General features: G+C 34.3%; 1 protein-coding gene across 2 annotated transcripts in view; it reads right to left on the bottom strand.

Moving 5' to 3' along the window:
• Positions 1–3301: 3301 nt before the first annotated feature.
• Positions 3302–20831, bottom strand: part of LOC127880036 (C-factor-like) — a 29916-nt gene continuing 12386 nt past the window's right edge. The window contains exons 1-5 of one of the 2 annotated variants that reach the window (XM_052427253.1): positions 11356–11544; positions 9345–9396; positions 8568–8755; positions 7400–7549; positions 3302–4152 (exon numbers count right to left, since the gene is read on the bottom strand). In XM_052427253.1, the coding sequence (XP_052283213.1) occupies positions 3922–4152; positions 7400–7549; positions 8568–8755; positions 9345–9396; positions 11356–11490 (756 nt within the window). In that variant the 5' untranslated portion in view covers positions 11491–11544 and the 3' untranslated portion in view covers positions 3302–3921. Of the gene's footprint in view, positions 4153–7399; positions 7550–8567; positions 8756–9344; positions 9397–11355; positions 11545–20831 lie in introns of those variants that run through there. The other variant, XM_052427263.1, reaches the window with a different exon arrangement.

The raw sequence follows: 20831 nt of genomic DNA, 5'->3' as shown, positions 1-20831 counted from the left end.
CACAATCTTCACGGACCCCCCCCCCCCACACACACACACACACACAAACACAAAGAAAGACAGCTGCTGGTGATGCCGTTTTAATAATGTAGACAAATCCCGATATTTTATTTACTAAAGTATGGGATGTTCTGATTTGCGATATTTTAAAAGTAACCTTTTATATATGATTTTACGTTCTGGTAGAAACAGGGCCGTACATGTTTGACGGGGGAGGGACCCAATCGGGGAAGGTGTGGGAGGGGTCTCCCCTATCCAATTTAATTATTATTTATCAAGGTTAATTTTAATGCTCATTTTTTTTATTTTGTGTTATAAAATAACAAGTAAATAAGCGCTTAATTTCGGAAGTCTTAAGCTTTAATCATTCTTAAATCCACAAATTGAGTTATTAAAGGGAGATAATACTATTTTGCTAATTCTATACTTTTTATACAGTTTAACAGCTTTGTATCATCATCTTTTTGAAATAGTGTTGTTATTCATTAGCCATTTCTATATATCTCTGCTAATTCTTGGATAGATGTACTCCCCAACAATACAGTTAGATTTGTAGATCTACCGAAACTTCTAATATGTTAAATAAGTGTTTCCTTTAATACTGTTAACATAAGCATAAAAAGTGTGGTAATTGATTTTGACCTTGACATTGGCAACGGGTAAGAAGCCAAATTATGTGGGCTGTTTTATGACCAACATCCACTGTATTTCCTGTGGACAAGTGTATAATATACCTTTACCATATTTTAAATAAGCCTTGCATGCTCTGGGAAAAGCGGTTCTGATGTAGGTGCGTTAGGTGTAGTCTCATATAAGCCAATGCAGTCTGTACAGTCTAAACCGGATGTTTGCTAAGAAGAGACTTCCTTTCAACGTAAAATTGCATAAAAGCTGAAAGTATGGTCCCTGATAAGCCGGTGCAAACTGCACGGGCTAATCTTGGAAGACACTTGCCGCACATACATTAAACCTTGTTTCCCCAAAGTTAGGCTTAAATGGTATAACCAACCGCACTGGTATTTCAGCTCAATCAATGCGCCAGGGAAGCAGCGGGGGATCTCTGGTTAGTGGAGTGGTATGTAACCTGTGTGCTAACCACTATACAAACAGGTTAAGATTATCGTGTAATGAATATTCTGAATTTATGTGTACCATAATGATTATTACTGTTTACTCCTTTCAAACAAATGTCAATTAAAACTGAAACATATCTAGCCATTAAAAGAAACAAAAAATTGACAGGATTTATCTTCACTTTACTTTAACGGCAAAGCCATTATATGAACATTATTACCTAGTGTGTCTGGTGTAATCAAGTCACACATCTCGCATTGTGCGCCATATATTTCATATACCAATCTGTCTTGCAGCACTCTGGCAGTACGGACAGTGCCAACTCGACAGAGCTGTCCTTCGGTAACGATGGCAGCCAGTCAAGCCTGGTGAAGGTCTTGAGCTTACCACCTCTGCGGTCACCAAAACGTCCAAGATGGCAGTTGGGTAAGCCTGGGCAAAGGCAAGCGCCTCCACATTGAAACAGCGCCCGGTGCCAGAGGGGACGGAGGTTTGAGCGGCTTGGACAAGTACAGACTGGTTAAGGCCCCAGACTGGTTTGCAGGACGTTGGTCACAGACTGGTTTGTATGACAAAGGTCCCAGACTGGCTTGTGTGACATTGGTCCAAAGGTTTCAGACTGGTTTGTGTGACATATGTTCCAGACTTATTTGTGGTACGTAGGTACTAGACTGGTTTGTGGGACGAAGGTCCCAGACTGGTTTGTGGGACGTTGGTCTAGTGCATGGGACACCTAGACATGAGAATGGTCACAAGGTCAAGTGGAATAAAGTGCAGACGACTTGGTGAGATATGTGAAGACAGGTATTGCAGCAGAATCCAGTGTGGTGGATTTATAATGAAGGTTTTTTTATACCCAAAACTATGTTGTGGGCCAGGGATGCAAGTGATGCAAGCAAATGGGGCATGAAATAACAATACTCTACAATTACTTGATTTAATTAACAGAATCAAATATTTATTGATATATACTGAAATATACGTTCTGTGGTATCTTCTGCATAACCAATGTATTTATTTTGCCAGTTATGTGCAATCGTACATTATTTATGAATGTATTATGCTAATCTGATCTTGAACACAATTGTTACGGAAATCCAGGACAAGTGTATGTCATCCGAGGATTGGAAAATATCTGTCTCCTTTTATTCTTATGCTACCAAAATGGACGCTGCCTGTGCTATTTGAGTACACTATTTGAAAAACTTATATATATATACTAATATAAAGTAATATATACACTTTAAGTGTAGAGACGAGATTAACTGAAGCTGATCATGTTTTTAAGTTAGCTGATTTACAGTAAGATAACAAAATAAATTATGTACATTGTATCAATCATTTACTCTTTGAATGGTTTGTATAAAACATAAAATTGTCCTCATCAACAATAAATAAAACATTATATACAATGGCTTGAATCGAACATGGTCAAAGACAGCTGCATATTTATGGACATTTTTAATAACTGAAGTTTGTGGATAAAAATGTAAAACCTGGGTAATGTTAGTATACTGGTCATGTACAGTAGTGTCACACACAAATCACGAGGAATCAGTGGCATTCTAGAACCATTATTTCATTATATGAAAATGTATTGAGCATCGCCAAAGGAACATAAATATGATTTGTATTGTTCATCAGTTTACATACACCAGAACGTAGTACACAGGACCAATTTTAAATGAGCATTTTTATTGTGTTTTATGTACAGTAAATGTGTATATACTTTCTTAGACATTATGCATGTATTATTAACCATATTCTTACGTAGTTCAAGGAGAACTCGTACCAATGTGCAATCAATTTGTAGATAGATGTAAATGTAATGTTCTATTAATCATGAGGCACACAAATGAAATTTTATTATACTAAAACTTGTGTTCATTGGATGATATTTTATGTATTTTTACAAGTATCGTGTAATGCACGATTTTAGTAATTTACATCTTTCATGGTTGTTACGGCTTTATTGTTATTGTTTTGTCTTTATTTTTATTAGTAATCGGTACTATTGGAAAAAGTGTGTACATTGTTTAAACACCACAAAGGTTAGTACTGAGAACTTAATTGTACATATTGCGTAGTCTCCATGTTAATTGATGGGTGATATCATGTGTGTAATGCCATGTGTACATGTGGTTACTTTTACACTCCTTTTCTTTCCCCAGCAATGGAATTGAGTACAAGTATCTGTTATACAGAGCAATAAAGAATGGAAGATAACTATGCCTTATTATTTATTCATCAAAACTTGCATAAACTTCCATAGGCAGACTCATGGCATAATATTGATGTTTTAAACCGATACACACTTACACACCATTTAAAAACATTAGTGCATATGATTAGTAAAATAGAAATTCAAAAGAGGTCATATTTGTTAAGACAACAATTTTTCATTTATTTCAAAAGTGAATTATTCCAGACTATATTTTTTATTCAATATGTACATTCAAACGTCAATTTCAGCAATGTGGCAATGTTTATCTCATACTGTTAATAAGAAACAAGCTCTTAAAGGTGTTATTATCTGGGGTTTTCAAAATTTATAGGTACAAATAATGCTAACCAATTATTTTCACTAAGTATTGGCTATATTTAAATAACAAATGATACAGAAAGTAAATTCGAAAAGACTTAAAATGTGCCAGCTTGATTTGCACTGGTCTATATATTGGTGTTTTGTCCAAAATTTAGCATTTCCAGAGTAATTCCTTTTAAAAAGTTGAAAGAGAACTACAAATTATGAATGATATAAAATATGCACCACATACATGTATATCCAAAATCACATAAATGTGTTCAGCCAATCAAATGTCAGTTTACATCTATCAGCCTATATTTTTACCAGCCAATCGTATCGCCCCTTACTCCATGGTAGAACTTGCCAGTGCCCTCCTCCCCATGCAGTTTCTCCATGACAGACATGCACCCTGTCACACTGGTGACCGTGTCAATCAAGGCATTTGGTCCGCCCATGTCTGTTTTCACCCAACCAGGGTGAATGGCCGTTGCAAGGATACCCTCATTCTTCAAGTCAAGGCTCATGTTTGTCGTGATCATGTTGAGTGCAGCCTGAAGACATTTAAGGTTTGAGTTGCAATGTTTTATGAAACACACATACTTTAATATGTCACTGCATATCATAAGGCCATCAAATGTACAGCAATTTGAAGTTTTAAGCTTCCTTCTGATTAACCCTTTACCACTTAGATGCGTATTTTAACGCATTTGTAGTCCCTTAGAAAGTTAAACTTAACAAGAGCTGTCTCCATCGGAAGACATATGCCCCCAAAAACGCTTTTTGAAACCTACACACAGATTTCAAAACCTAAAGGCGGAACCTCAGTTCAAGGTCAAGGTCAAAGGGATCAAATTTATGTGCGTATGGAAAGGCCTTTTCCATATACACATGCATACCAAATATGAAGGTTACATCTAAAGCGACATAGAAGTTATGAGCATGTTTCGAGCGGAAACGCAATTTTTTGATGATTCAAGGGCCGTAACTCAGTGCCTGGGTAAATTTAGCTGATTATCAAACTTAACATAGATTGTATTGCCTTAAAATTTTTTATTAAATTTGGTGAAGATCCGATGACAATTGGTGGAGTTATTGAGCGGAAACGAGAAAAAAACTCAATTTTTATGATTCAAGGGCCGTAACTCAGGAGTGTTTGGGTCAATATGGCCGATTATCGAACTTGACCTAGATCTTATGTCCTTACACATTATCATGAAGTATGGCAAAGATCCTATGACATTTGCTTGAGTTATTGAACGGAAACATGAAATAACGCAATTTTTCGATGATTCAAGGGCCGTAACTCAGGAGTGTCTAGGTCAATTTGGCAGATTATCGAACTTGACCTAGATGTTATTGCCTTACACATTGTTTTGTAGTTTGGTGAAGATCTGATGAAAATTGCTCGAGTTATTGAGCGGAAACGAGAAAAAAAACTACGATGAATCAAGGGCCATAACTCAGGAGTGTGTTGGTCAATTTGGCCGAGTATCGAACTTGACCTAGATGTTATTGCCTTACACATTTTGATGAAGTTTGGTGAAGATCTGATGGCAATTGCTTGACTTATTGAGCGGAAACTAATCCGGGCGGACTAACTAACTAACTGACTGACTGACGGACATTGCGATTTTAATATGCCCCCAGAACCTATGTTCTGGGGGCATAATAAAAAACATTTCTTGCTAAATTCAAGTTTTAAAGGCTTCATTTCAAACCCTTAGTTACTTGATGAGCAGCAAACAGCATAAACCCTGAACAGGCTGATCTGGTTTTATGCTGGTTGCAAAAACCATTTTTACTTTGCTTCTTATAGGGGAAAGGGTTTTCAGCCCTCCTGTTCAAACAAAGATCATGGTGGGTTTTGCAGTAGGAGATTTATTTGCATGCAGAAAGAAGTCACTATCAAGACTCCATTTGTTATTTCAACAGATATAAATTTGTTTTCACAAATCAAGGCTTTCATCTGTTTTCTAACCAGATATATTAAGATCATCTAAGAAAATGACTAGTCTATTACATTCTCCATAAATTATATATTCTCAGTAATATGAAATTTGTATAACCTAAGCACTCTTTAAGTAATGCTCACAAGTCTGTAGTCAGTAAAAAATGAAGCAATAAGAAACAAGTGAAGGTTTAACAAATCCGGCATCTGTGAAAGCTTTAGGTGATAAAAAGAAAGGATCACAAAATATGCAAGACTTCTATCATCTGCTTGTCTAGTTACCTTGGAAGTCCTATATGGGTACCTACAACCTAGGAATTCCCATATACATACGCAAACACCGTTATATATGTTCAGAATGCTTAAGAACATGACAGTGAGGCCAATGAGACCATACTGGCGCTCAATTGGTAATTCTCGGCTCTGGTAGTACTTAAATGTACCCAGTAACATTTAATTATACTTTAATATACCCCGGGTATGGAAAATATACTAAAACGTATCCGGGAATTCTAGTGCTAAATTGGTCGTTGTTGGCCTTTTTTGCAAATACCCCGGTAAATTATTTTCATATTTATGTCAATATTTTGCAAAATGGCCTCTTTATTAAGGACACTCATTCTCAAAAAGCATGTTGAGGCAGGTTTTGTTCAAAGAGAATGTTGTTTCGTATTCCGTAGCGTGTTTTACGACATCGGATTTGGGCGGGAATAAAACTCGGGGACAGTCTAAAGTGGCCGTATTTCCCATACGCCGGGTACATTAAGTATACTTAAGAGCACCTCGGGATCTTTAAGTAGTACCCAAGCCGACAATTACCAATTAAGCCATACAGGCAGCTTGCTTAGACAATGAGAGAAAGTGACACCAGTGTTTTTATTCAGGTTGAGGGGAAAGGTGGCGGGGCCCTTCAGTAGGGGAATTTCGCGTTGTTTTGATTGAAAAGGGGAATTTTTAGCTTGTTGTATAACTGTGTGTTTTAAAGGGTTAAATCACATTCAATAGCTTATATAGTGTTTTATAAAGTTATAGAAGCATATTTCCAGCTCATTAGCTATTCTCTTAGATGATACATTTTAAGATAACACAAAAACGTAATATAAAACATCATATTCTTCATAGCCAAAGACTTCAATGTAGATGGAAGAAGTCAAGTAATACATTGGGCAAAGATGAAAACACAAGTTAATCTACTTAATTTCAGTTCTTAAACCAGGTCAGATTTTCAGGTAAATCTATTGATTATCACTTATAAAATCACTGACTTTGACAAATTTAACCACTTATTACTAAGAAATGAGGCAATGACTGTTTTGATTTACCTCCCTTTCATATTCTACATTGTACCTGGCCACCATTTGTTAAAACATAATAAAGCCTATTATTTTGTCTAAGATGTTTTGTTTTAGATAGAGCTAGCTATATTTATTGAAAAGATACCTGTTCCCACCCTTCTTTACCATTTTTTTTTCGAAAACTCAACAAAAACGGGGTCGCGAAAACCGATGACAAATAGCAAATCGCCGAATTTCGGCTTCTGTGTTTTTTATACTAGAGGCCAATAATTGTTTGAAATGATTATAAATTGTTTTGATACATGTTTTCTTACATGTTTCTCATCATGTTGACTATAATTATGGATTAAAACTATTCTTTTTTTATTTTTTTCTACATATATTTATATAGACATCCTGAGAGGAATTTTCTTCACAAAAAAGAGGAAATTTATATATGTTTTAAGGAGGGGAATGGGGTCGAAGATCGGCCCCAAAATGGTCCCCAAAAAACAATGTAAGTCTAATTCAATTTAACACCTGTCACTGCCGTAAAATACAATTTTAATAACATACCTTAGATGCTCTGTAGGCATATAATCCACTGGATGAGTTCTCTGATATGGATGCAACGCCTGTACTTATGTTTATAATGGCGGCACGGTTACATGACATTGCTGCAGAGGGATCAACACTTGCTGCTTTCTTCAACAAGGGTAAGAAGCTCTGCAACAAAGGTGTAAAAATGTGTTGGGTGAATGTATGACCACTTGAGAATATTTTCTAAAGATAACTGCCATCCTACAGAACACCTCACTATCTGCAATTATGTGTTCCCTAAAGCCTGCAGTTTAAACCTTCAGCAGTACAATACTGTGTTGGAAATAGGTAAAAAAGAAGTATAAAGATGTCATCTTTTTCAATTCAAATAGACTTTTGACAATGATTACACATGTGCGCGAGTAGTTAAAAAAACACACTTTGTATGGCAACAAGACTCATACAGAACATACTTATGGACAGGTTGTAAAACAGTATACTACCATTGCGCTTGACAATATTGTGTTACTATGTGTGTTATCAATCAAGCTCCAAACAGAAGAGTTATCAACATACTACGTAATACATAACAAAAGACTTGACTGACTATTTAGAAAGCGAAACCATGTGCAGATTACATAGGGCATCATGTTATAATCATGGGCCCTGCTCTGTGAAAAGTGGGTTAAATGCATGTGCGTAAAGTGACATCACAGATTAGTATGTGCAGTCCCCACAGGCTAATTAGGGATGACACTTTTCGCTTATCTGATAATTTTCATTTAAAAAAAGTTTCTTCTTAGTGAAAATGCAGGTGGGAAGTATCGTCCCTGAGTAGCCTTTGTGAACTGCACAGGCTTATTCGAGATGAAAACTTATGCACATGCATTAACCCCATTTTCACTGAGCATGACCCATTTTTATTACTGTTTTTCAAATTGAAGTTGTCACATTAATTACTTGGCTGTTTCTGTATAAGTCAATACACATGTATGATATAATTTATTCCCTACCCTGAAAAGCTAAATTTGATTTAATAAATAAAAATCCAAAACCATATATCCAGGCTTATAAGCTCCTATAAAATGCACAAATATATCCATATTGCAACAGTATGATTGTTGCATTGTTGCATTGAAGACCAAATATTCATATTAAACATAATGTTCAATTCAAAACTGAATTATGAATAAATTAGACAAACCTTAACAACCATAAGTGGTCCAATGGCATTGGTTTCGTATACTTTGGCCATATCTTCACGCGTGGCGTTATATAAGTCTGCATGGCTAATGATTGCAGAATTGTTGATGAGGAGATTCAAGCCCTCGCCTTCTACTTTTGACTCCAAAAATGCCTTCGCATTATCGATGGAGGATTGATCACACACATCTGCAATAAGGTTAAAAAAACACAATAGAGCTGTTTCAGGTGTAACTGATTGGGACTATAGGCTTACTTTCAATCGCCTGTCCTTATTTTGGTCCAAAACATAATCCTGAGATTACACAAAAAGTACATAAGTTAGGCTGATGCAACTTGGTATGTGGAAAGAGAGCCAAATGAGGAATATACCTGTCATTCCAGTTCTTTTTTGCATATTTTGAAGTTGCTAGGGTTAAAGAAATACACATGTGTTTGGAAATTGTAACGTGAATCCTACCCTACTTAAAAAGTACTACAGCATAGTTTATCAAACTTATTGAGATCTTGTTCTTACTCGGACAACTTGCTTAATATAGCTTCAGTTATCTTAAGATCTCACTTATACAAATTTAGATATGAAGTTGATATAAAACTTAAATAGGATTTAAATTATGTAAACTGAAGAGACTATTAAAGTACACTTGTTGTCTTCCTAGAGGGGTGATGTGGGTAAATTGTATTGCCAGTATAGTGAACTTAAGCAATATCAGCAGAACTATTGACTGTTACAGCTTCACTGTTAAAGACAATACATCATAAAGCGCAACTATCATACCTAACTTAAGGACATGAACTGATGGATTTCCTTTTGCCACCCCTTTTAACTCCTGAAAATACACAGAGCAGTGTATGTTAATGTAATACAGTTAACAATAGGTGTATTAAAATTTTAGAAAGGATCCTGATCTTTACAACAGGTTAAAATCATCATTCTTGGTAAATTTGAAGCTTTTATATTTAAGATAATCATAATGTAAATTGAATTTGTTGAATTTTATTAAACCAAAAATAAATAGCTTGTAAGAATATCAACTAAAGCAAATTTTCAACATGCAATTTTTTAATTTGACTCCATAAATCTAAGCAAAACACAAAGTTAAAGAAACTTGATCACATATTATGGTATATTGGTAATATGTCATTAAATATATTTATAAAACATATTCAGAATAGGAATAGTATTAAATAATAATAATCATGAGAGCATTTTTGTTGTTGAATTATCTGTTTTTAACTTTTAAAACTAGTGTTCATTTGTTTAAATTAAGACATTGCTGAAAAATTGCAACTGATTGATCAACATGAATTGAAACTTTCGTGAGTCTTGTCAGTTTATTTGGCAAGAGTAATGGGACACACTCCAGGACCTCTTATAATTCAGCCTAAGGAACGTAAAGACATCATAAACATCAAAATACACACACTCCATCAATCAGTTTGAGTTTTGTTTTCATTAAATCAATTATGTATAAGTGTGAGAGTCATGGAATTAGTAAGATGTAAGCAATTTCAAGGCAGTAGCTGTGTGAATCTAAAGCCACCCAAGTTTGAGGCAGAAGATATGACACTATTGGGAATACTCTGGCACCTTCAATTCACTTGCATTCAATTGGCTTTCACTTTGAGCCTCACAATTAACTATAACCATTACCCATGAAAACACAAATGGAATTGATGATAGTGTGATATTTCTTTAAAAAAAACACAGAACATGTTAATAATATAGTAATACTTACAATATTAATTTATTATGCTATGTGTAATTTAAAGTGTGTATCATTTAATATCTGGAAAATTTAAAAGTATACAGTAGTTGGCCTAATTTCGATTGCAATTGGCAGGGCTCAACATTAAGGGTTGTCCTATTGCCCCTGGCAAGTATAAGTTGGATCCGGGCAAGTTATTTTATAATCAAGTTGTCCGCCCGGGCAAGTGCAAAAAAGAACAAAGAGCATTTAATTTAGACTTGACTTTAATAAGACTTTAATTGCTGTAATCATTTTGTTTAATGTTCAAAAATAAAAAAAAGGTTTTGTGGTGTATCATTTTGATCTTTATTTAAAAATACGAGGTTTACAGTTATTGTGATATTTCATGTGTGGGCAAGTGGCTTTATGTTCAGGGCAAGTAGATTTTCTAAGTACTTGCCCGGCAGGGCAAGTTGGTTTTTAGGATAATGTTGAGCCCTGATTGGGTACTCTCCTTTTCAGTGTGGCATCACTATACATTTGGTTGCTAGCACAAATAGTGAATGCTAATGCAGAATGCATTGGCTTTGAGTGGTTAAACGTGCCAAGAAATAACAAATTTAACATGCATATAATGGGAATTAAATAAATCTTTGAAGGTAAATAGTTCAGTGCAACATTATTTGCAATAATTCAGAAATTTTGTTACTCGTTTTATAAATATATCAATAAATGGTCACTCGAGGATAATACAATCAAAGTCCTATAAAATACATTTTTTGTCTGCAAATATTGTAAACTTAGAATGTTTAGATTTAATGTTGCAATTTGAGGATAAATAAAATGTATTATGTCCGTAAATTTCTATCCGAATTTTTGCTGCTGTAGACTATCAAACTTCTCATTCATTATTAAGAAACAGCCAAAGCGTTTACATTTTTGGAAACAAATATCACTTAAATGGCTGATTACGGAAAAAGATATGCTGGTGTTAGCTAAGATTTGCGAGAAAACTGAATGCTAACACAAACACTTTCTATTTAGTCGGTTTCCATAAATTAATGAAAATCCCGTTACACCTTTCCTCAGTTAACGTACCTCCGCTGTGTCAGGCTGCCGGCAACAAGCAAAAATATACTTTGGTGGTGACTTTAGCAGAAGGAACTGTTTGACAAACTCTAGACCAATCCCTCTGTTGGCACCCGTAACGAGGACAATCTTTGGGGCCAACATGTTGACGTAATTTTGTACTATTTTTTAACCTTTCTGTTTTCTAGAACCCGCGGTTAGGATTAACTAACTTCTACTACTGTGTATGAACACACTGCACGAAAAACAAAAAAGAAAGACAGATGCTGGTAATGTCGTTCTTATAATGAAGAAGATATCCGATATTTCATTTCTAAAAGTCTGGGATGTTAAGATTTGCGATATTTGAAAAGAAATTTATTTTTATGATGTTGCGTTCAGGTGGAAATGTTACATACCACTTTTACTCTATTACATATATACAAATAGCAACACCAATTCCATGAACACAGCATTGTGGGCATTCGTTTGAGGGATTCTTCAAACTTCGTATCATAAATACAAACTAGTATCAATTAAAGCATATATTTTCCGTCTTACTTTAATGTTTACCCATCATACAAGAACCTTGATTGTACCAGAGCATGGGCCTCTTGCTATCAGGAAAAGTGATGTATCAAGTTAGCTCACAGCTTATCAGTAGTCCCACATGCATTCAGTTACGTGTGTCGTTATTATCCCCACACACACACAAATGGGTAGGAAGTTAACATTGCACATATCTGAACAACCCGAAGCTTGTACATTTAACTCCTCTTTAACCAATGCGTTGATCTCGCTCAACATTCACAGCTTACTAACCTTTATCTGATGATAATATTAAATAAAATATATAATTTAAATATGCAAAATGTTTTTGCATAATACAGCCCGTTGTCTGATTTTCAACTATAAAATATGTAGTGATACTATTTTGAATTTTAAACGCATCTGCTGCTTACTTGCGGATTTGTTTCCCAAACTTTCACAACTAAATCTATTATGTTAATACTCATACAGAAATGAATTTTGGTTACTTGACTACTTTTGGCTCTAATATCCCCTAGTTATTTTTCTTACAATGTAACGTAACCAACATTTTGGGCATTATGGAATTAATATTAAAATAGTATTTTGGAAATTGTAAATAGATTTATCATACATTATTAAGGTTAAGTGATACTTGAATGATGAAAATTATTAGTAGATTCATTTGATATTATAATAGTATAAATAACATAAAAGGCTTTCCAGCAGCACCTTTGAAAATACTAGGAGAAAACTAGGAATGTTATTTACAAAAAACTAGGAAAAAACTAGAAAAATATAGGAAGGTTAAAACAAAAACTAGGAGTTATTATTAAGAAGTTTATAACCTTTTTTTTAGTTTTCCCTACCTGACAACTACAGTAGATGAACATTTCATACAACAGGGCTGTTAAGCTGACTAAGTTTTCTTTTGTAATCATCACAGAGCACAGCCCAACCTGAAATTATTTTTATTATTATTAAGCAATGAACATAAACACAATACAATACACATATTGAGATTTTATGCATGAGTTAAAATGAGCATTTAACAAATTAGCAGTGCAATTTTAAGTACAAAAGTAAGTTACATTTTTAGAAAATTGGTAATATGCCTCTACCTATACATGCATGTATATCTAACAAGCAATGCCATCAGTTCTATAAACTAAACATATCTTTAATTGGCAATTGATAATAAGCGCAATATCTATTAATGATTGTGATTATAACATTTTAAAAAGAACAGACACACCAAAGCTAGAACATATATTTAAACTGTGAAAATCTGTTAATTACATTTATACATGTCAGGTAGTATGCCAGGAAATTGTTAAAGGCCATCAACACTATGGCGTTAACAAGGATACGCAGCTTATGAATATCATAGGTGTAAGCATGCTAGTAATGGTTTACTATACAATTTTGTTCAATAACCCATCTACCCTTGACACATAGTTCACTTGTTGTCTTTATTTGTCTTCTTGAAGAAGGAATCAATCATTCGCATTCTCTTTTTTTTCAATGTCATTCCTCTCATTCATACATCTATCCATGGCAAAAGTTATTTTGTCGAGATTTGACTTCTACACATCTAGTAGACCTTGATCTATGTTCATTTCCTTAAAATCATTGTTTTTATAGCCATGGCTAACCTTACATTTGCTTCATCGAAGATTTATCTTGCCTTTTCCATATCAATTTTCATTTCTGATTCATTTTTCTTCACGTCCTTATCCTTATCATCTAGCTTCCTTTTGCTGAGCTGCTTTTTTTCAAGTTCCTCTTTCTCCGTCTGTTGCAGTTCAACAGCATCTTTTCTTTTTGTCTCTAGCAATAGAGCCCTGACTTTTCAGCTTTTACTTTCTCTTTGTATTTCTTGTGGGCAAGGCTGGCATGACTCAAAAGGTCCTTGGAAATATGGATGTCAGCAATGTTCTTGTACATAGAGATTGTATCCCTATTTAATCTCAATCCATTTACGGATCCTTCAGAAAATTAACTCCTCTCTGGTGTCAACAGCTTCCTATTTATTGAGAGACTTTTTTCTACATCAGCATTTCCATGTGGTAGACAGAGAAAGGTTAGGACTAATTTCCTAAGATGAGGGTACTTTAGCTCACCACTAGCACTCTTAATACTCAGAACATGGCTCCAGTAATGATCAATTCTGATAAGCCCTCCATACTAATCAAATATTTCGTCATCCTTTATGGTTTCTGACCTGTACAGCTTCCATTCATCTGTCACCTTGGACACTTCTACATTTTCAATTGTGGGTAGTACTGTGCATAATTCTCTGGGCAGCTTTTGTGCCTTCTCATAGGAGCGCACTTCTGGATGAAGGCACAGCAGAGATCTTAAACCATCATCACTGAGAGGAAGTTTGGTTTGTAAATAGCTAGCAACTGCTTGGTAAAACTTTCTCAAATCATATAAATGAGTCTTCTGTTTCCCAGAATCAATAACAGATAAATTTTTCTCCGTGGGTGCACCAATCTCCATGTTTTTTAGTTCAAGACGATTCTTACTTTCAAAAACATCTATGTTTTTAAGTTCTCCCCCAGTCTTATTACCAACAGCATCTTGCTTAACAAATCTCAGCATTACCGGATGCAATATACTTGATGTCTCCTGATGAATCAAAGGCTCTTGTTTCTGGAACTCTTTCATGAAAGGTTCAAACAGAGGACCAACACTAACGAGGAATTAGATTTGTGCAATATATTCTTTTCCAGACATTGACTGACACATTTTTGGTACCTGGTGTTGTTCTATAGTGTAGCATAAGTGTGATCAGCCTTGCTTCTTTGAGGAAGGTCAGTTAGAAAGTATTTGCGAAGAGCTTTCCAATAATTGATAATTATTTCAAGTGATGGTATTAGTGTAAGCCAACGGCACTGAACATGCCTTATAAACAGTATTTCATTCAGGCCAAGATCCTCCAGAGTAAAGCCATAGTCTCCTATTTGCCTGATATGTGACTTGAACCATTGAAAACCATCAACAGCCAACTGCTAAGCATTTTCCCCATATGAATTAAGTCCCTTGCGAAATGAGTTGTGTACAACATGTAGAGTACAGGGAACAAAGGGTGTAAGTCCTGGTAGCCCGATGGTATTTTTATGATCATTTATTAACTTCCATATTGTTTTTTACGTTTGTTCCATCACTTCCCAGAATCACTTGTTGCAACACAAGCTGTTGTAATGGTAGTTCATAGCTCTCCTCTGAAATTGTTTCTAATATTGCCTCACTCACTGTTTCCCTTCTTGCATGTCCAAACATTAACATTTTTAGAAACAATGTATTTATCTCTCCTTTCCTATCATTTCAGAACCTTACGAGTAGATAAAAAAATTTTATCTTAGGCATTTCCAGTTTCATCAAACTGAATTGTGTAAGGGTATCTGGATGTTTGAATTTGCTTTTCAATTTCTTTTCTGAAGAAGGGACCAAGGCCGTCTGATATTAAGTAGGACACCTTAGACTTTCTCATTGAGAACTGTTCCGTGATTGTTCCTGGAAACATGGCTTAAAATAGTTCCCCAATACAATCACAGGACTTGTAAGTGTAACCACATGATGCAACCTGCAATGTCCATAATGTCTCGGCTTTTGTAACTTGGTCCTTTACAGAAAATTGATGCAGAATGTTTTTCAAAATCGCCACCTCTTTCCTTAGGGGTACTTGTACTTGGTACTTGTGATTCGAACAACAGTTTTTGAGTTTTATCTTTTTGCCGTTTTATTGCATCTCTGTGTTTCTGGCCATTAGCATGGCCAATGAGCTGTGCTACTCCAGTGTTTGAGCAAGATATACTCTTGGTACATACTTAGCAATAAGCAGAATAGCAATTAGAAAGATCAGGCTTGCACCATTCAGCTAATGAGTGTTCATTATTATCTACCTTACTAAGCCATGCATAATTAAATTCAGTCTTTCCACCAGGCATGTTAATAGTGTTTAATACTGCAAACTGCTATAATATTCTAGAACTGAAAAGAGATGATTTAAATTATATAGACCAGGCAGATGATCAAATTCTATAATCATATAACCTTTAAAGAACATACATACGATAAGTATGAATTATCATGCTCTGCTACAGGCAACATTGCATTACCTATCACTTTTGTAAATGTTTGGTAACAACAATTATTTCCTCAGCATCAGCATTATTGGGAATAAAACAATAACTTTTGTAAATGTTTGGTAACAAAAATAATTCCCTCAGCATCAGCATCATTGGAAATAAAACAATCACGTTTGTAAATGTTTGGTAGCAAAAATAATTCCCTCAGCATCAGCATCATTGGGGCATAAAAATTGCACTCTAACCCAAGTAACATACTACATGTTTAGCCTTCCAGAACAAATTCCGTTGCTTCTAAATGTAAAACACACTTGACACATGCAACTTAACATGTGTTAGTATTAAGTTATGTTCAAAGCTTACTTTCAGGTATCACATTTGAAGGCTAGACTATGCACCAGTCACACCAGACCACACAAAGAATACCAAATACTGTCAGCTCAACACCCTGAAGGTCTTATTCTGAAACAAAATCTCTAAAACACATTCAAAGACAGTTTGACCTTATCCAAAAAAGTGCCAAAAATTATGAAAACTAGGAATACTAGGAGGTTTGAGACAAAACTAGAAAAACTAGGAGCAATTTTTTGAAACAATGAAATACTAGGAAATACTAGGGACGCTGGAAAGCCTGAAATTTTAATGCAAAAATAGTTTTTGAAAAATTTCCTAGTTGCACGTACGTAAAATGTCAAAATATCAAGCTGTTATGTTTTTTTGTGAGGAAGTGTTTCGATATTTATTGTGTGTTATATAGGGTGTATTTACTGAGACGTTCTAGTAAGTTGTCATGATAATATTTAAGAAGAACGACAGGGGATATTTATAAATGATTGCCATGATTTTAACAACTGATGCATGTATCAACACAAAGAAAATGAAAGATCAGGATTACAAGACTACGCAATTGAAGATCGACATCGCGAAACAACGCCTTTCACTACGAATTGAAGACCATACAACGTGAATAACATGGGGAAATCACTTTGTTTTATACTCTCAAAGTGAACACATGGTTCTCTTGCTAAAAGAAGACCCAACGCCATAAGATTTCGAAGGACAAAAAGTGACGCAGCACTGGACAAAATACTTATGAGGTTAAACACTATAGAGTGGGTGCATGTGGTTCATCTATATGACGTGCGTAGATAGCGCATCCTAAGTTAATACTTTGGCACACAAAGCCATCAAAGGGAAACACTGCTATAATTAATACCTTGTGAGCATAATGACCAATAGAAGATCTTAATTTCCCCAGAGAAATGAAGACGCTGGAACCAACAACAAAATAACAATCAACATGGCAAACAACAACAACAATGATTGAACCAGAAACGACAATCGACGACGCAATATAAATATCGGAAAGTAGATCTGAATCACCAAACGCATACGAATCGCCACGGACGAGTTGACAATCGGCCAATCTTCGTGACGGTGGCAGTGGCTTCAAACAAACATCGTATTCGCCGCGAGCGGCAACTTCAATACTACATGGGCGACACCGGATGTACTGATGGCAAATAATCAACATAATCGGACCTGACCTGTCATATACTAAACTTCACTTCGATTGACATTTACATTGTATAACGATACCTAATGTTATTTATTTCAGCTGAGACGTTCGTCAAAATCTTATTGTTATCTGCATATTTTTCATCTAATGTGTGTTTATATGCAAGATGTTTTCATGAACTTCGTAATTCAATCATTTTAAAGATTTTTTTAATCATAAAATATAAAGAAATCAAATTAAGGGGGAAGAATGTGTAATGTAACCAACATTATGGAATTAATATAATAATGGAATTTTGGAAATTGTACATAGATTTAACAGACATTATTAAGGTTAAGTGATAATCGAATGATGGAAATTATTAGTATATTCATTGGATATTATAATAGTATAAATAACATAAGAAAATTTTGAGTAAAATATTATGTAAAACATCTAAAAGGGAATCACAAAAAGTTATGCCTTAGGAAACACAAAATATGCACGAAGCATATGTATTACCAACAATCTAACTGAGCATATCTTAGAAAATGCAATTGTATACGAGCATAAGTTATCATGTTGTAGACCAACGGAGTGACTTATAACAGATATTAAAATAATGAGTTACCGGAGTGCAAAATGCAACTTATATGCCAAACAGATACCAAAATACTGAATATACATATTTGACACCTCCAAGATTAATTATCAGAAGGATGCATTTCCATATCTCTAGAATTATTGCTAATCAACACCAGAACACACTCAATGCAATGCTGCTAAGTACTGGACACGAATATTTTCTTACCTTGTGTGTGTCAAACTTGGGTAGATTCCGTATTCATTTGTTATGTTTCCGTTGCATACGTCATATTTACGTTGCAGTAGTTCGACATATAACTTTGCACACGGCTCATCGGATTATGCACGCGTTACCGTTTGATATATGAATTTTACAAAATGGGTCTTACCAGCGCAGTTGAAGATAGAAGGCGCATTATTGCTTGCTGTCGCGGGCGGGGCCCGTTGCGGGTCTCCGCTTTTATTTTGAATATTGTACTAATATTGGAAAACGTTATGTTGAAGTTAAAAAGCAGAAATAAAACGTAAAGAAAACAGAATAGGACTACGTTTACGTTTATCGTGAATCAAATGACTACGTTACAATATTTAAAAACAACTGTTAAAAAAACTGCTTTACCATTTTAACTAATGAGTGGATTCGGCTCACATTTTCAACCGACTTTGGCATAATTTTCGGCCCTTTGTCATTTTCGCCACTATGGAATAAATCATTCATTATTTTTTGTCAACTAAACTCATCGCCATAGGAACATATTACATGGTGATTTGTATTGTTCATCCGTTTACATATAGACCGTTCCAGAATTTAGTCATTACATAATTATCTCCCCTGAATTCTCTCCGCGTCCGCCATTACACTGCTGCTTAACAATCGGTAACATATATCAGAGAGCACTGATTATTCAAAGGATGAATTTCTTCCTAAATTCTAAGGCCGTCATTACATGGTCTTGGTTGTCTTGGAAAACTAACACATTGACACATTAAAAAAAGCATTCAATTAAATTAAATGCAATATTTTTCATTTGATTATTTGCATCAATCTTTAAATCGTGTATGCCTTTGCATTCCAGTGTTTAATTGCCGCTTTGTTCTGCATAATCCGATTATCTCGTTTTGATCAGATATTGTCCAGACTTAACTAACCACATGGTGTCATAAACCACACTGGGTGGCAGATGACAGTCTGGTCATTAAACACAATTGATGATGCCACCATGTCTCATCTTCCTGTTTGTATTAAGCAGTCATTGGTAAGATAATTTACCTCCGACATACTTAACAGTTGCGTAAATTAGATATGTTACATATTTTACAAATTAAAAGTTATGTCCAATATAGAATATCAGAAATTGTACACCGTTAAGATACTAGCCCGTATAATTTATGAAAAAATAAAGTATTTAAAAAAAATATATAAATAAAACATTTAACGTATTTAGCGGGTATCGGTTAATTAAAACTACGTCATTCCGTATGAAGATTTGATGTTACGGCAATGCACGAACGATATCATAAAAACAAGAAATTACATTTGACACCAAACAGAGGTAAAAAATATTTAAAAAATATATATATATATATATATATATATATATATATATATATATATATATATATATATATATATATATATATGTATGTAAATATATATGTGTTAAAATGTTAGATATGTGTCACTCATACTCACTAGTAACGAGTTTTCAATATACATGAGTACACAGTTCAATTTGCATCATATGAAGTTGTGTTTTTTTAGTTGTATGTTTATATTCCTCAATAGCGTCATTCTTTGTACAAAACCCATCAAATTAAAATAACATGTAAATACTGTCATGTCCTGTGCTTTTAATATGGCTTTGTAGTATGTTTATTTTCAAAGCACTCCTTACACTTTCTAACACTCATTTATTTATCACACTAGCGTACTCATGCTATTGATAATTATATTTTTATAATTAAATGTATTACTATTGTAATTTATTAAAGATTTTCTGCAAAAAATATTACGGCTTATGCATAGAGCTCTTTGTTGTGTCAAATTGTCGGCCTTTCAGTCTTCAGATAATCTTTAATTTGATGATTATGCCGCGTTTTTACAGTTGCAAATAAACGTTTTAATAAATTCGTTTGTCGCTTAATAATATTTTTTTGAAATATTATTTAGGTGTTTTTTTTTTGGAGTTTTTTGTGTGTGGATTAATTGACTAAACATTTGGTGTCGTTATCCATATGTTTTGCGTTACTTCAAAGACCTATAAAATACATTTTTTAGTATTTTTAGCTTTATAGCTGTTAAATGATTCAAAGACGAAAATATAGATTTATCACATAGATCACATTCTCTTCATCTTCCGAATAATCACATAAAAGATCGTCAAGATCAATATCACTCTCTCATGATAAAAAGCTCGTTTTTTTAACGTGACAAAATTCCATCTAAAAAAAAAGATAAATCCAAACCACAATTTTTTATCTATGATATCAGTTAGAACAAGAAAAATAATGGAAGGCGTATCAAAAATATCATACTTAATATAATCTGTTATGATTTTGGAATGTAGATTTTTACCAAATGAGACCACTTACAAACAATTAGCGGTAATTAATTGCGCGATAATCTTTTATAAGTATTAATTAAAATATAATCTGCTTGATGTTGCGGCTATTAAAATCAACACAACAATACATGCGTGAATTGTTTGTGAAACGTAAAAAGTTACAAGTCTAATCAAAGACATAGTATGAGCGACTGAACCGGCAAATTTTCGCCGATGATTACCACTTGATTACAG

This window comes from Dreissena polymorpha, chromosome 1 (genome assembly GCF_020536995.1).
Source record: "Dreissena polymorpha isolate Duluth1 chromosome 1, UMN_Dpol_1.0, whole genome shotgun sequence".
Lineage (NCBI taxonomy): Eukaryota > Metazoa > Mollusca > Bivalvia > Myida > Dreissenidae > Dreissena > Dreissena polymorpha.
Note: the sequence above shows the minus strand (reverse complement) of the source record. Positions and strands in the feature narration are given on the sequence as shown.